This window comes from Taeniopygia guttata, chromosome 6 (genome assembly GCF_048771995.1).
Source record: "Taeniopygia guttata chromosome 6, bTaeGut7.mat, whole genome shotgun sequence".
NCBI lineage: Eukaryota > Metazoa > Chordata > Aves > Passeriformes > Estrildidae > Taeniopygia > Taeniopygia guttata.
The window spans coordinates 4,481,068-4,499,172 of record NC_133031.1 but is presented as its reverse complement, the minus strand read 5'-3'; the positions used below and the strand labels follow the sequence as shown (position 1 = coordinate 4,499,172).

The 18,105-nt window shown below is 44.4% G+C and overlaps 1 protein-coding gene across 3 annotated transcripts in view; it reads right to left on the bottom strand.

The window, feature by feature from the left end:
• Nucleotides 1–18,105, bottom strand: part of PRKG1 (protein kinase cGMP-dependent 1) — a 371,522-nt gene that overhangs the window by 136,041 nt on the left and 217,376 nt on the right. For 2 of the 3 annotated variants that reach the window (XM_030275746.4, XM_030275745.4), the window contains exon 4: nucleotides 2,015–2,120. The exons of the other annotated variant lie outside the window; for it this stretch is intronic. In XM_030275746.4, coding sequence (XP_030131606.1) covers nucleotides 2,015–2,120 — 106 coding nt within the window. The remainder of the gene's footprint in view (nucleotides 1–2,014; nucleotides 2,121–18,105) is intronic. 3 annotated transcript variants of the gene reach the window in all.

Below are 18,105 nucleotides of genomic sequence, written 5' to 3'. Positions count from 1 at the left end.
CTTTTTAATGCTGGAATGGTTTTCAACCCCTAAAACACAGCAGCAGGTTCTGTTTCCTCTCCTGAGCTGGGTTGTTGATAATCATCAACAGCTGGAAAAAGCTCAGCCAGGCTTTTCCAGCTGTGGGACATCCCCGTGGAGCTCCCAAACCTCTCCAGGGAATCCCTCACCTCACATACCTGAGTTTCATTCTTTCCCAGGAGTGTTTCCATTCCTACCTGCAATGAGCCCAGTGGAATTCCAGCCCACAAGGAGAGGCTGGGATGAGCCAAGGAATGACTTGGGCAGGACTCACTCCCAGATCAAATATCAGCTTGCATTCATTCCCTGAGCCTGGCTCTGGCTCTGGAGCTGTTCTGGGATGAGCCACCCTCCTCCCAGAGCATCATTCCCATGGGATCACCCTCCTGGTTCCTCTGCAGATCAGACTGCTCACCCCTGCTCCCAGGGAACAACCTCAGGCTGGCCCACGGGAGGTTTAGATGGGATATTGGGGAAAATTCCTCCTGGAAAGGCTGGTCAGGCAATGGCACAGCTGCCCAGGGGGTGGTGGAGTCCCTATTCCTAGCAGGGATTTAAAGCCAGGTGGATGTGGCATTTGGGGACATGGTCAGTGGTGGCCTTGGCAGTGCTGGGGGAATGGCTGGACTCAGTGAACTTATAGAGGGTTTTTCCAACCTAAAAGATCCTATGAATCACATAGATGTTATATTTTATACATATATGTCTATTATACAGGGTATATAATCTACATTTTAAAATAATATCTATTTGTATAATCTAATATTTTATTAATAACGGAATTATTAATCATTATTAATAATAATATGATTGTTGTTGTTACTTCTATTTCCTTTTCCCTGAGTCACTTTCTTCTCCAATACCAAGTGGGACAAGCCTGGTGTAGTAACAGCTTAGTAATGTCTGAGTAGCACTGGCATGGTTGAAGGGTTCACAGTGGCCTGGGCCTCCCCTTCCCTACAATTCCTGACATTTCCTTCCCTTTGGGATCATTTTGGTGACATGAAACACAATCTCTTCCTTACACTGTGGCACTGGATTTCATGAAATCATGGAATGTTTGGATGGGAAGGGACCCTAAAGCCCATCCAGTGCCATCCCCTGCCATGGCAGGGCCACCTTCCACTGTCCCAGGCTGCTCCAAGCCCTGTCCAGCCTGGCCTTGGGCACTGCCAGGGATCCAGGGGCAGCGACAGCTGCTCTGGGCACCCTGTGCCAGGGCCTGCCCACCCTGCCAGGGAACAATTCCTAATTCCCAATATCCCATCCATCCCTGCCCTCTGGCAGTGGGAGCCATTCCCTGTGTCCTGTCCCTCCACCCCTTGTCCCCAGTCCCTCTCCAGCTCTCCTGGAGCCCCTTTAGGCTCTGAGCTCTCCCTGGAGCCTTCTCCTCTCCTGCTGAACACACCCAGCTCTCCAAATAACCAGAATTATTCATTATTGTCCTCTCCAAACCTTAAATCTCTGAAGAAACCTTTGGGAAAATCAAATTGAATGAGCGAAAAACTTATTTTTCTGTCTTTATGTTTATGTTACTCATCCAAGCTGCATTTTATAGCAACCTAAAGATCTGCTTTCCTGAAAACTCCCATTTTACTTCCAGAAGCAGAAGAACATGCCCTGAATGGATCTGAACCAGTTTAAACCCCAGATTTTTCTTTTGAAAGGTGTTTTTTTGTAAAAATGTGTCTTTTCTGACACACTTTGAATGACTCATATGAAAGCTTGTCTCTCACCCCTCAGCTCTGGGACTCTTTGCCAATGAATAACTCACAACAGGAATGAAACTTCCCCCACAGCAAAGCTCCCCCTCCTCTCAGGAGGATGGGCAAACAGCAAATAAAAATCATCATCATCATACTAATAATCATTAAAACCAAAAGAGATGAGAAAGAAACAAATCAAATACTGCACTCACAAAAAGAAAAAAAAAAAAAGGCAAGAGAGGACGGCAGTTTCATGGGATTTTTGGATAAATAAACAAGTGCCATACCTTTTCAAAAATTCCATATACTCAGTATGCTTGATGAGGCCAGTCCTCATCATTATTGTTTGAAAACATTGCCGATCAATAGCCCAAAGTTTCACATTTACGAGAGCTGGAAAAAACAAGACAAGGGGAAAACGTGATTAGCAAAAAATGTCCAAATTCCTGTTGTGAACTGCAGAGGAAAACGATGTCATTGGTGAGGAAGCAGGGGAATGGGGAAACACTGCAAACCAGGAAATTCAGCTGCTGGACATGAAAGCATGCACTGAAAGGATTGGGAAAATCCTGAAGGTGGATGTGGGGTTTTGGAGAGGTGGCCTGAAAGCAGCTGTGAGAGGAGGAGAAATCTAGGAAGGCCAAAGGTGAGCAAGGATTTGGGGTCAGTTCATCACAACCTGAGTGATTTTGGGGCAGTTTTAGTATATTATCCATTATTTTAGTGCAAAATCTATTGAGGTTTTCACCTGCTCCCAGATTCCTCAAGGAAATCTCCAGACCCAAGCCCTGTTACACCCTGGTAGTTGAACATCTTCCAGCTGGGGAGGTTTTGAGCCATTCTTTTCCAACTTTACTTTTTGGGTCCCTGCTGAATTCCAGTGCTTCTGAGCCACTCACCAAACATCACATCCTATTCTCCAGGGGCAAAATTCCATGGTAAAAGAAAAGGGAAAAGCAGTGCATGGAGAGTAGAAACCCAAAAGGTCCAGTTTTCATCCCAGCTGTGGCTTAGACATTTGCATTAACCACAAATGCTTGAGTATATCCAGTTTATAATAGGGCTTCTCCTTAGAGAAACAGCTTGATTAAAACTATTCCAAAGACCTCTACACTCGTATTAATTTCTTTTTTTCAGACAGTAAATGCAATCAATTCCATCCCCATACCCCCATTTGACTGTGGGAAACAGCACGAAGCAAAGAGACTTTCAGCAAAATATTTACAAATACTCTCACTGATAAAATCCACGAAATGAATGGGCTTTGATTTGCTGGTCCTTCAGTTCCCAAACCTCCTCCCTAATGAGTTTTTATCCCTAACTGCATTTGCAAGATAGAAAACCTTCAAAGTGCAAACTCAAAGATTTCTTCTTGAAATGCAGGGCAGAACAGCCCTTAAAGCCTCTTCTGGTTTTCCACACAGAAGCTTCTCTTGGAGAAGCATTTTTAATTTTATAATCAAAGCCACACCTCCAGGGATGGGCACCCCAAAGCTCCCTGGGCAGCCCCTGCCAAGGCCTGAGCACCCTTTCCATGGAGAAATTCCTGCTGCTGTCCAAGCTGAGCCTCCCCTGGCACAGCTTGAGGCCGTTTCCCCTTGTCCTGTCCCTGTTCCCTGGCAGCAGAGCCTGCCCACCCATCAGGAATTGTGGAGAGGTGCTACTCTCTCATTTTACATCCATAACACACTGTTCTATCCTATATATTTTATTAAAATCCTATATATTTAGGATATCCTATATATAGGATATGTATCTCTATATATCTTTATTTTTATATGTATTTATATATATTACATACATATATATTTATCTCCAATATGTTATATCCTATATATTTTAATAAATTCACTCACCAGCCCCCCCTCAAGGTCCACAGAGCCCAGGCAGTCAGTGAAATGCAGACAATGCACTTCTGTATTAATTAAACCACTAATCACACCTTATATTCTCGTTATTTCTGCCTTAATGACAAACAGCTGCTTTACTAAAGGCTAATCAGAGTAGAGATTTAAATGTCAGTAGGACCCTTAGAATAAGCATGAGCAGCATCTCCTGTTGTGCTGGAATCCCTGTCAGGCTGAAGAAACAGGAGGAATTCTGTGGGATTTGATGCCTTTCAAGTCTTCAAAGTTATCTATTTAGGAGTACCCTGAGATGAAAAATATATCTTTGGGATATGTCCCACAAATTCAACATCCACTGGGAATTAGAACAGACACAGAGAGAGATTTCCTGGCCCATCCCTCTCCACAGAGCCTGTGCTGGATGCTGGAAGTAAAATATAAAATATAAAATATCCCATTCCTTGACTGCAGGAGGCACAGCCAGGAAGGAATATAAGAAACGAAATGATGGAAGCAGATGGAACAGGAGTTTCCTTTCTCAATAAGCTGAAACATCATCCTGCAATCAGAGCTGTTTTGCTACAATTTAAGTTTATTGCCTCTTTTACACTTTTTTTCCCAGCAAAATGCCATAGCTGGGGCTCTGTTTGGTCTTTGGAACAGCACACAACAAAATCTCTGCTCATCCAAAAACCCCCAGGAGTTTGGGCAGGGGTGCCCAAACCTGTGATTTCTATATGGCTGCAGCTGTAGGAGCTCTCCAGGTGAGGGGATTGGGCACTGCAGAATATTTGAACTGCACGATGAAACAACAGATTGATGGGAATTGTGATTTCTGACAGATTTCTACTGTGTTTCAATGCTAAAGACAAAGCGAATGCTGCTGGAGAAACAAGGAAGGGCTGGGGCAAAAGTATCAGGATTCCCTGGGTCAGAACCGGGTGGGGTTGGAGATGTTATCATTAAAGTTTAAATTTGAAATTCTTGTCATGGTTAAACCCTAATTTCTGATTGAAGCTGACTGAAATGATCTAAATCAATGATTTCAGTAAATTAAATCAAACCCCTCTCACCATCAACATGCCTGATTAAAGCAAATTTAAAAGCTCAATAAACAATTTCAAACTTCTTTTCCAAAAAGAACTATTTCCAAACTTTTCTTCCTATTTATTTACCTGGGCACCCATGAAAATATATCCCAATTGAGAGGGGTGCAGATCCAGCCCAAAGCCTGGGATATGTCCCAGCTGGTTCACTCATGTCCAGAGCTTTCTCTTCTCCATGCTGAACAGCCCTAAATCTCTAAATAACAGGGATTATTCATTATTTAACCTCTCCAGGCCTTAATTCTCTTTACTTTCAATACTTCCATCACATCCCCAGCCTGCCAAAGGACCAAATTTGGGCTGTTTTGCTTTGTTTTTTGGGGACCCACTGGCTCCACAAGATCATCAGTTGCTTTTTCCCTTTCTCACATGCAGAGGCAGTGAAATAAGGGGGGAAATGCAAAGTTTTAAGTTAAATATTTCCAGAAGAGCAACCTAAATGCTGTTGATATTATTTAATATTATATATTTTATGTTAGATAGGTGGAGAAGTCCCAGATATTTAAAAATCCTTGAAATCAGAGCAGCCAGCAGGGCCATTATTTCCCAAATGAAATGCAATATTCACGTGGCCCTGCATTCTTTAAGCATCTTCCCAAGTTTTTTATGTGCTCATTGAAGCCTTCCCAAGTTTTTTCAAAGATCACCAAGTGTATCATCCTCAGCCCAAGTGCTGCTGGCAGAATTACCAGACCTAAAAATTATTATTCCTTTGCACCCCAAGCTAGAATTCATCAGCTCACTTTGGCTTTTGGGCTATTTTATCCCAAAAATTGTTTGTTTATCTGCCCTCAGGCAAAGAAACAGCTGCAACTGTGTGTCCTCAGGGCTTTTTTTTTGGCAGAAAAAGCATCAAATTTCCACTCCTATTTAACCATGCTCCCACCTGGGTTGGGTTTTGCAGGGAATATTGTGTAAATTACCATGGGGGGAAAACACAGCCCTTTCCAGCTGTTTCTGGTCCCTCCTGTTTCAGGTATGAAATGATGCTAAAAGCACATTTAAGTGAACAGGAGGAGCACATGGACTTGCTTTATCCCACCAAACACTCTGAAAATCACGAGGGAGGCTCCAGCAGACTCCAGAATACAGCATGGAGTGATGGCCAGGATGCATCCAAGGGCTGGAGCGGGAATAAATTCCTTTATTCCCAGATGTTTGTGCCCCAAGTTTCTAACAAAAGCACTGGGACAAGGATGACTCCATCCTGCTATCCCAATTTCCAGGAGGTCCTTTCCCATTTTTCCCCAGGGAGGTTTTGGCAGTAGGGAAGGAGTCATTTAAATTTGGCTGAGGATAAATTAAAGGCAGAGACAGAGAAAACCTCCCAGTGCCAGAGGGTGGTGTTAGATGGGATTTTGGGAAGGAATTGTTCCCTGGGAGGGTGGGCAGGCCCTGGAATGGATTTCCCAGAGCAGCTGTGGCTGCTCCTGGATCCCTGGAAGTGTCCAAGGCCATTCCATGCCTGGAATATTTGGGCTGCTGTTCAATCCCTGGTCCCCGATGTGACAAATGATAAATGCAGGTTTTGTGAGGAGGAAAGGAGTCAGGAAGGATGTGGGAGCTCTGCTTTTCCTCCAGTCAGCTCCAGGAAGCCCAAAATTCCAAGGAAGTGTGTCAGGTTTGCTTAGGAACAAACCCTGCCTGGAGAAGATCAGAGAAGAGCAAAGAAAGAAGCGGAGGAAAATTGTTATTACCAATTTCTGCTCTTGAACAAAACCACCTGGAGTATTAAATATAAATATAAATATAAATTAAATAGAGTATTAAAAAGATACCTGAAACTATTGAATTTAACAGGATTAAACAGATCTGACAACATCTATTAGCCAGGGCTAAGCACAATCAGCTGGAGCAGGTGCTGTGTAGGATCCTAGGATGTACCTTGGAGTAATTCAATCTCCTGTCCCAACATGTCACAAAAAAACTCCCAATGAATTATTCAGGAATAACCTCACCCTGGGTGATTTATCACTGAAGGCCCCTGATGTTTCCCTGGTGTTTGTTTTTCTCTAACATCATTCCCAGTCTTTGCTGTCTCCCCCAGACCTCTCCATCCTCTCCCGCAGCCTCCCAGCTCCTCAGCCTTAATGAGAAGTGCTGGCAGGGATTAATTAAGGAAGTGCTCAATTACATCAGGTATTTTCCTTGGAATTTCAAACCACTTGTACTACAACCCCTGCTAATTACCCACCCTGATTTGCTCTTTTCAAGCTGTTTTACATAACCTTTCCCTGTCACCTCTTATTCCTCCCAACTCTGCTCTTCTCACATTCTTACAACACAGAGGTTTTGCCCAGGTTTTTAATTAACCCTGGTACGAGCACGAGCTCCCAAACTACCACAGAAATCTTCTTCACTCCTGCACACTGAAAGATGAAATAATTCACGAAGAACAAGCTGGAGGCCACAAGAAATACTCCCAAATCCTATTTGGAGTGTGATGGAGAAGGACGTGTGTGAGGGGAGATTAATGGAAAGCCAAACAGGATTTCAGGCAGGTCAGAAGTCTCAAATTAAAGAACTCATTTACTTCACTGAATGTGAGATGGGGTGAGAGGTAATGTCTCCAGTTATTTGGGGAAGAAAAAGAGGAAAACAAGACAAATCTCTCCTGGAAAGTGGAGATTCAGCCAGGGACAAATCAGCTCACTGGCATGCCAGGAAAGGGGAATGGGGAAAGTAATAAATTCACATTTAAAAGAGATCACAAATCAGTTCTAGCTCGTTGCCTACGGGAGCTCCAATCCCAAGGAAAATTAATATTCCCAATTAAAGAAGGGATCTTAACACAGCCCTGGGTTGGAAGAGAAGGTGTTGATAAATGGAGAAGTTGATGTGGGGGACCATTAAAAAGAGAACAGGAAGAGCAGCACTCAAAAGGCAACTAGAAAGTGCAGGTTGTTCTCCCTCCATAACCAGTCCCAAACATCCCAGTGCAGGATCCCAAACATCCCTACAGGTCCCAGCACCAGGACTTTGCTGCAGGAGCTGAGAGGATCCCCAGGGATCCCCCTCCCTCTGCAGGGATCCCCCCCTCCCCTGCAGCAGCATCCTGGGCACTCAGCTCCAGGGTTTCCAAAGGGAAGATGTCACCTCTGCTGCTTTTAGAGCTGCTTTATAGCTTTTATTTCTTTTCTAGTTCAACTGCATAACTTGAATTTATTTTGCTGGTGCAGCTCCGAGCTGCTCCCTTGGGCTTTGGATGGGACAAAATTAAAATGTGCTCTGAAGTGATGGTCCTTAAAATGCTGAAATAGAAAGGGAAAGCCAAACTGCAGCTGTCTGGGTGTCAAGCAATGTGAAAGATCTCTTTTTACAGGATGTTGGGAGCAGAATTATTCCGCTGAGCAAACGGACATGCAGAGAAATGAAGGAGTTTTGGACTAAATAATATAAAATAAAGCAGTGGAATGAATTATTCTGGGACTGTAAGATTGGTGAAGCTGAAGCACACAATCACCTCCACAGAAATGACAGGAAGAAAATGGAAATAATCACAACACTGAGATACTTGTACATCCCCGAGACAATTTCTTGTCCCTTGTCCAAGAGGCTCCAAGGCTGGGGCTCCCATTCCCCAGCTGGGATTTGATTTTACCAGGAAAAAGACATTGACTAAAAGCAATAGAGGCAAAAACAACACACCCTTCAGAGGCTGCAAGGAAAATAATCTCACAGAAAAGCCATGGCATGTTTTAAACCCAACTATTCAAACTCCTTGTGCCACCTTTCTCTTTGACCTTCTATTTTCTCTCCAAGCCTGAAATCAAAACTCACCCAAGTTTTTAAGATCTACTCCTATAAACAGGATTTAGATGGGATAATGGGAAGAAATTCTTCCCTGGGAGGGTGGGCAGGCCCTGGCACAGGGTGCCCAGAGCAGCTGGGGCTGCCCCTGGATCCCTGGCAGTGCCCAAGGCCAGGCTGGATTGGGTTTGGAGCAGCCTGGGACAGTGGAAGGTGTCCCTGCCCATGGCACTGGATGGGATTTGAGCTCCCAACCTGAACCAGTCTGGAATGAACCTCAGCCAAGCACAACTTGTCCAAGAAGAGCAGCAGGAGTGAGGATTTTGTCTCCTTGCCCCACGCTCAGCTGCACATTTCCTGCAAAATGCTGCCCATCAACCTGCAGCTGAACACCAAACACCAAACAGAGCTACTCCATTTGCCACCTGCAAACAAAGCTGAACTTCCAGCTCTGAGCTGCACTCCCAATATTCTGAGAAACACAGAGCAGTTCAATGGGGGCTTGGCAGCACACTGGGAGCACAAAGCAGCTCGAAACCCCAAAGACACAAAAGCTTCTCTTGGTGTGATTAAAAAGAGGTACTTAGCTAAATGAACTTTGCAGTAATTCCTTGTGTTTCAATGCTTTCTTTATTTCCCAAGAGCAGCATTTCCTACACAATGATTAAATAACCCGTGCTCAGATTTTTCTCTCCTGAGCATTCCCTGTTTTCCACACTGGAAAGAAACCTGTCCCATCCTGTAAAATCCCTGGGCTGTTTATTCCTGACTTGTAAAGGTCTGTTCAAAGGTTTTGCTGTGCTTAAATAGCACAGAGGAGTTGCAGGGCATGGGCTGCATTAATCCACTGCCCAGAGTTTGTGTGTGCCCTGGGGAAAAGCTGGGGCTTGGGGGAGTTCCTCTATCAAACAAATCCCAAATCCAAGGAGATCCCATCCCTGCAGAAGACCTGGGATAACAGACCTGGGATAACAGGATCATCTCAGATTTTCAGACTGGTTTGGGTTGGAAGGATCTTAAATCCCATCCAGTGCCACCCCTGCCATGGCAGGGACACCTTCCACTGTCCCAGGCTGCTCCAAGCCCCAGTGTCCAACCTGGCCTTGGGAACTTCCAGCTGAGAGATCTTTTCCAGCCTGATGGATTCTCCAATTCTAATCTGATTCTGCTCCTGTGTAGCCTCAATATCATGTCAAGTTTGACATCCAGCTGTGTTTTAACCCACTGGCTTTTTATTCCTATCTATCTCATTCCTGAAATGAGCTGATCTTTGGGATTTTCCTTGCTCCTGGCCTTGGAGAGCTGTGGGCCATCACAAAGCGCAGCAGCAGGTCCTGAGGAGCAGGGAAAGGGAAAAGGGAAATTCTGAAATATCACAGGAGGGAACTGTTCAGACACCCCAGGGTGGCACTCCTGTCACTTCAGTGCCTTTTTGGGGGGTCTGCTCCAGAAGTCAACGTGGGAAAACTTTGTAGGGCGGGCAAGAATGACTCTGGATCCAGCAGCACTTGGATCACAGGTGGTGGGAGCTCTGGGAGGTGTTTCTCCACCAAAACCAAACCAGGGTGGCAAAACCTTTGCTGTGGCAAAGCAACACATGGAGAGTGGGGGACAAGAAGGGCACTGCCATCAATACCAGTTTACTGCTCCACCCCAAACTGGGAGGCAGATGGAAGCCTAAAATCATAGGATCAGGAATCACTAAGGATGGAGAAAACCTCAAGGACCATCAAGTCTAACCAAGAACCCAGATCCACCACAAAAACACTGAACAGAGCCACTAGCAGTAGCAGCTGAAATCCAGCTGTTCATGGGCAAAACCAGCAAAAAATAAAAAAGATAAATACCAGGAATTTCTCTGCAGACAGAAAGGGGGATATAAAGAAATTAGGGCAACATTTGTTGCAGGGGGTTTTAGCCATGGACTACTCCCAGGGCAGGGAAAACAGCCCCAGGGTGCACAGAAAGAATTGGAAATTCCTCTTTTTGCCTGCTGTGTTTCCTCTGGGAGATGAATTTCCCCCAAATGCTGGGGTGGGCTCACTCCCTGTGCCAGCACAGTGAGGTTCCCACCTTTATTTCTACACCACATCCAAAGGCCCCACTGAGGCTGCCAGAGCTCCAGGAGCGCTTGGACAACGCTCCCAGACACAGGATGGGATTGTTGGGGTGTCTGGGCAGGGCCAGGAGCTGGGCTGGATGATCCCTGTGGATCCCTTCCCACTCAGACATGCAGATCCCACTTGCCTGCCTGGAAGAGGGGTCCCCATTTCTGATCACACATCAGCTTTGGGAAAAACTCTTCCCCCTTGCCCTGAGCCCCCAAAGTTCCTCCTCCAAGCACCCCACCAGCAGTGCAGGTGAGGCTGATTTCCCTGGCTGGCAGAGTGGTTAATGGGATTCATGAGGAGCTGCTTTTCCAAACCATTAAATCCATAATACCAACAGAAATAACACCGTGTATTCCAGCAGGAAAACTTGTGGGGTTTCAGTAAACGCTGCAAGGGACAGCTGGAATAAAAACATTCCCCATGCATTTACATAAGATGTTCAGGGCCATAACGCTCCTCTGGCTCTTGATTAATACATATGTCAAATAAAAATCCCTTCCTGATATGCAAAGCATCATTCCATCATTCCAGAGGGTTCTGACTCAGGTGGAAAACACTGTTAACTGAGCAGTGACTGTGGTAGTTGGTGTCTCGGCTGGAATACTCAGCAATCACATTGAAAATGAGGAGCTTTTTTCCTTCCTCTAATGACATTTATTAATTATTTTGAAATGTCTGCAGTCCCCAGCCAGCAGCCAGTTTCCATAATCCACACAACACTTGCTGCTGAATCCCAAAGAGAGCAGTGAACGTGGCTAAACACACTGAAATCTGCCTTCCCTGGAAAATTTGCTCATGGATTTTGGAGAAAATTATGTGCCAATGCTGCTGTTCAGGAGCTCTTATTTTTTTTGAGAGCCAGCAGGGAGCTCAGCTGTTGGGGAAAAACAGACATGAAAGACTGAGCTAACAAGTGTGGAGATTTAAAATATGGATTAAAGCTGGACTTGGTTGATTGGAGTTGAGAAGAAGGTGGGAAGGAGCAGGCAATAGAGAGGTGGCCCTCACAAGGAAACCAGGCTTGGATAAAGCTCAGGATAGCTTGATGTAAATTAGATAAACCAAGAGAAACTGAGGTAACCTGGGACAGGCAGAGGTAGGAGAGACTGGGGCAGATGGGATCCCAGAATCTCAGGATGGTTTGAATTGAAGGGGACCTTAAATCCCACCCAGTGCCACCCCTGCCATGGGCAGGGACACCTCCCACTGTCCCAGGCTGCTCCAAGCCCCAGAGTCCAGCCTGGCCTTGCCCCAAACTTCAGCACGTGGCAGTGATGGTTCTGTGTCTGCCTGGTTCCAGGATGGGAGGTGGGAGAGGGAGATGATGGACACTGAGGAGAAGCTGCTCCCCTGATCTACAGGGAAGGAATTTCCAGCTCCTTTCCAACAATCCAAGCAGCTCAACCTGTCCAGGCACAGAGCCAGAGCCACCCCAGGAGCACTTCAGGAGAGCCCTGGAGGGGCTGGAGCGTGGCCAGGGAAGGGAAAGGAGCTGGGGAAGGGGCTGGAGCCCCAGGAGCGGCTGAGGGAGCTGGGAAGGGGCTCAGCCTGGAGAAAAGGAGCTCAGGGGGGACCTTGTGGCTCTGCACAGCTCCTGCCAGGAGGGGACAGCCAGGGCGGGTCGGGCTCTGCTGCCAGGGAACAGGGACAGGACAAGGGGAAACAGCCTCAAGCTGTGCCAGGGGAGGCTCAGCTTGGACAGCAGCAGGAATTTCTCCATGGAAAGGGTGCTCAGGCCTTGGCAGGGGCTGCCCAGGGAGCTTTGGAGTGCCCATCCCTGGAGGTGTCCCAGGAAGAGCTGGAGGTGGCACTCAGTGCTCTGGGCACTGGGCACAGCTGGGACTCCATGGGCTGGCAGGGATTTTCCAGCCTCAGATCCTGGGAGTAATTTCTTCCCTAACACCAGGAGCTTGGAATTCTTATAAAACAGAGAGGGGACATCACACCTCCTTCAGGTGCTTCAGCAAGCAGATCCAGCAGCCTGCAACCCTTGTGGAAACAGGAATTTCCTCCTCCCCTGTGCAGTGCCTGCACTGACACTAAATTCTGCCTCTTGTTTCACATGTAACCTCTCCCAAGGGTCTCGTTTCAAGCACTTATTTCTCCGGATTCAGGGGATTGTGAGGTATTTAAGCCTCAGGATTCTGATCCTGTGAGACACAGGATGTGCTGGACAGGCTCCAAAGCTGCACATAAACTAATTTATAGATATAAAAATGTGTAAAGAGAACATGGGAGAAGATTACAGCAGCTTTATTTATGTGCTTGCAGCTCCCTGAAATGCCACATGTTCACTGGCCTGTGGATCATAGCCTAAACTAATAATAATAATAATAACTATTATTATTGTTGTTGTTGTTGTTGTTGTTGTTGTTTTATTGTTATTGTTATTGTTATTATTGTAATCTCTATAATATAGAAAATTTTATACTGTTATATATTATAATAACATTATTATATATAAAATAAATTATAAATAATAATATAATATAATTATAGTGTTATATATAATTATTACGATATTTATAATTATTACAATATAGAATATATAATTAATGTAATTATTATAATTATATTTGTTTATTATAGTTGTATAATATATTTGTATTAATTAATATACTTAATATTAACTAATATAATTGTATAATATATTACTATATATAGTTATTATATAATAATCCATTATGTATAACAAATTATATAATAATAATCAATTATGTATCAATTATATATTATATATTATTATATATAATATATTCTTATAATTATTATTTTAATTATATTACTATTATTACTATATATATGACATATTGTAATATATTATTATATATTGTAATATATTATTATATATTTTTATATATAATAATATATCTAATATATATAATTATATATTATATATATATATATATATATATATATATATATATAATTTATTATCATTATTCTCCAAAAACATCCACAATTGTCTGAATGAGGCCTCTGTTGAGAGTTAATTTGCTCTCTGCAAATCTGACATGAAGGACGAATTCAGACTGAGCCGAGACACAGCCAGAGCAGCAGCACCAATCCCAAAACCAGCTGGTTTTTCAGAGTTATTCCTTCCCATGCTCCTGTTAGGATCAAGTGGGTGCCTATCTGTGATTTTGGCTAGGGACAATTTAATCCTTAATCTTCATGTTTATCACTTTAAAACTCTGGGTTTGAGCTCATCAGAGAGAAGCTGGAAGGTTTATTAAAGATGGATCCTCTGTAGAAATTCTGGTGGGAATTCCAATGGAACAGGCTGATTTTATTTGAGTTTTAATAGCAGACTTGAAGGCAGTTCCAGTTCATTTACTGAGGTCTGGGAGTTTTGAGAAGTTGCTTTTATTTCATTTACTGAGGTCTGGGAGTTTTGAGAAGTTGCTTTTAATTTGGAGCTTGAATTGCATTTTCTCCTCACTTTCTCCTCCGTAAAAAAAAAAAAGTAAGATTTTGTCTTACAGATTTCTACAACAAAAAACAAGGACAGCTCACCAGAGTGGAAAAAATATATTCAGAACTAAATATTGCAGAGGAATGAGGGGTTTGAAAAGTCCATTGCCTTAAAAAGACAGGAAAAATAGCCAATACTGAACTGGTATTTAAAGGAAGCTGCATTTAAATCAATCACACAAAGATGGGGAGTGGAACCAGAACCAAGGGCAGGGGCAAGTGCTGGAAAATCCATAAATTAAGATATATATAAGTTGCTTATTTTAAGCTGAAAATTCTGAGCAAAATTCACTGAAGAGGACTCTGTGCCACAGCACGAGACATGTGAGAAACGGCCAAGTCAGAATTACTGAGTGACCTCAGCTGGATCCTTTTTTACCCCAAACTAAAAAGCAGCCTTGATCCCAAATAACAGTGCCCCAAAGAACTGCTTCAGATCTGCTTTCTGCTGGAAATACTCCAATTTAGTCCCCATGAAAATGAAAACTCCCAACTTCCACCCCACAGTCAGCCGTAAATATAAAACAAATTAAGAGAGCAATGAGGAAACTGAAGGAAATAAAAAAGAGCAGAGAAAAAGGAAAGTAAAAGTCAGTGGTGGCATTAAAAGCATCTTGTTGCATCCTGGGGAATTTTGGAGGAAATATAAACCAGATATCCCCGAAATGACATGAAATGGAGCAATAAAAAAACCTGCAGAAAAGCGTGAGAAGGAGAAAGAAAATCTTTTAAAATGCTGATTGTACCTGGATGAGGGAAAAACAAATGAGGCACAAATCCACGGTGAGGAACCCAGCAGAGATTCCTGAGGAGCATCAGGCAGAAGGTTGAGAGTAAAATCTTTTCCAAGAGGAAAGAGATTCTTGGATGCCAGGATTTAAAACAAGGCTGCAAAGGAGAGGAAGTGAGGGAAGAAAGGCTGGATCAGGAACCCCTCTGAACAGACCCTTCTGCTTCCAGCCAGGAGAAAAGGGAACCAAAGAAGGAGCAGGAAGCACTTCCAGAGAATACCTGGGATAAGGGATGGCTTTGATACCCCTGAACTCAGGGCTTCTCACAGGATTATTTCAGCACATGCCCCTGACTGTGCAATAAAGGCAATAATAGAGGTGGAAAATGCTGGGAAAACGACTCCCAGAGGCTTCAAGAGAATTTCCCACTGCCTGGTATCACAGAAATCAGTAAAACTTAGGTATGGATATATCAAAGGGGTCACTGCTACTCTTGCTGAGTGTAGGAGTAGGAAATGAGGCTCTTGGTTCCCCAAACTCAGCCTGGGGAAGGGCTGGAATCTCTCCTGTGAGCATTTCAGGGGGATTTCGACGTGGTGGCTTCATAAAGGCTCTTAGGGAAACTCAGCAGGGTTAAAGACACAAAGCACCCAAGAATCCTGGGATGTACAGGGGGATTCCTGCTGTCCAACATGATTTGGAAAAGAAGAGCACGGTGAGGGTGAGGGAAAGGGGATCAAACTGGGTGATGACATAAAACCTACTGATAAAAGCCCAAGAGGAGCTGCTGGACACTGTAGAACCAACAAATCAGAGGGGATTTTGTGCTGTAGAACCCACAAATCAAAGAGGATTTGGTGCTATAGAACCCACAAATCAAAGGGTATTTGGTTCTGTAGAACCCACAAATTCAATTGGATTTTGTGCTGTAGAACCCACAAATCAAAGGGGATTTGGTGCTGTAGAATGCACAAATCAAAGGGGATTTGGTGTTGTAGAACCCACAAATCAAAGGGGATTTGGTGCTGTAGAATGCACAAATCAAAGGGGATTTGGTGTTGTAGAACCCACAAATCAAAGGGGATTTGGTGTTGTAGAACCCACAAATCAAAGGGGATTTGGTGCTGTAGAACCCACAAATTCAATTGGATTTGGTGCTGTAGAACCCACAAATCAAAGGGGAGATTTGGTGCTATAGAACCCACAAATCCAAAGGGATTTGGTGCTGAGGGATGGCAAATGATGCATGAGGGGAGAGATGAGACAAGGGTGTCGGACCCCTCAGTCACCAGCTCTTTGTTCAGCACGGCCAAAAAAGACAAAGGGACTGGGAAAAGAAAGGTGAACCGAGAAGAAAATCCTGCTGTGGTCCCTCCCTCCAATCCCACTTCAGCAGGAGGCTGAAGGAGAGCACAAAGGAGCATGGAAAAGGGCAGGGGACGAGGATTAGGGACATCTGGCTCCAAGGAGGGATCTGGCCCAGGTCTTTTAGAGGATCCAAGGGAGCTACAGCCTCCTTCTGATGGGCTTGGAAAAGGCAAAAGCAAATCCTTAAAAGAATCAGCTGAGATTTGCTTTTGCTGCCTATTCCCTGACAAAGGGAAACATTTCGGAAACATTTCTGTTTCCAAACAGAACCTTATGAAATCACCAACCTCATTCCCACCTTCAATATTTTATTCCCTACCCTGCATTCCTGGAACCAGGCAACACAAACAGGGGACATGGATCAAAGTTGGGACACCTACATCAGGATACAGATCTTCCTTGGATCCTCTCCAAGTTTAAAAGGCAAGAGAAGGGTAAGAACATTAACTATCTGGACATTTGGGTTTTGGATATTTCTGAGCAGCTCAAAAACATGACTTGCTGGAGATGTCCTATGGCATGGCTACAAAATTATCCAAAATTATTATCCAAAATTTCTGTCTTCTGCCCATAAAATATCACCACAATCTTCATTACCAGCATCATGGAATGGTTTGGGTTGGAAGGGACCTTAAAGCCCATCCAGTGCCACCCCTGCCATGGACAGGGACACCTTCCACTGTCCCAGGCTGCTCCAAGCCCCAGTATCCAACCTGGCCTTGGGCACTGCCAGGGATCCAGGGGCAGCCACAGCTATATTCCAAGGTATATTTTATATATTTTAAAAAAATAATAATTATAAAGCAGCTATGAGTGCTGGGGGTGATGAAGATGCTCCAAGTAGGACAACACCTAAAAGGAAAAACTCCATCACCTAAAAGAAAAGCTCTATTTCTACACATCCACGCATAGCTGTCAGCAGCTGAACTGGTTCTTCCTGAGCTCTTTTGAATTCAGCCAAATGTGCAAATCTCATTTAAAATACTCAGGATATGGACTTGAGGCCACATCACTACTTTTTGGGTTGTTTGGGGTTTTTTTTGCTAGTGCAGTATCCAATGACCTAATCTGGGAATCAATCAAAAATCACTCCAGGATCTTAAATTTCTTACTGGTGCCAGGAGTCTGGGTTTGGATTGACCCCAAACTCCATCAGGTGTAACCTCAAACCCCAAATCCCTGCAACATTTAACCCAAAGTATCCCCTGAGAGGTTCTCCCACAGGAATCCCTCTGTGGTTGGGTGATCCCTGAGCCCCACAAGGCATTTCCAGACCAAACCCTTCTGAGATTCTGTGATTATTATGCAAATATCACACCCTGGCATATCTGGAAAGCCTCTGTAATTTGACATGGCAGCCCTTCCTTGTCTATCCTCAAAAAGCTGCATCCTTCTCTATCAATTTCCCAGGAATGCAAATTATCCCAGCGAGCTCTGTGGTGTAATTAAGCCATAATGTTGATTACATACTCAGCCTCCCAACAGATTGTTTATTCCTCACTATTAGCATACAAATATCCCAGGTACTCATTCTCTGTCTCGAAACTTGGCCAGGTTGTTCTGATTTCAAGGCAGAACATGGGCCCAGCTCACTGAATCCCAGGATCCCAGTAAGGTTTGGATTGGAAGGGATTTTAAACCCATTTTATCCCACCCCTTGCTATGGGCAGGAACACCTTCCACTAGCCCAGGCTGCTCCAAGCCCTGGCTTTGGACACTGTCAGGGATCCAGGGGCAGCTACAGCTTCTCTGGAAATCCATGCCAGGGTCTGCCCACCCTCCCAGGGAACAATTCCATCCCAATATCCCATCCATCCCTGCCCTCTGGCACTGGGAGCCATTCCCTGTGTCCTGTCCCTCCATCCCTTGTCCCCAGTCCCTCTCCTGCTCTCCTCTTGGTGCCATGGCAGGGGGTGGAACTGGATGAGTTTTAAGGTCCCTTCCAACCCAAACCATTCTATGATGCAGAAAGCAGGAGCAGGGAGGTCATT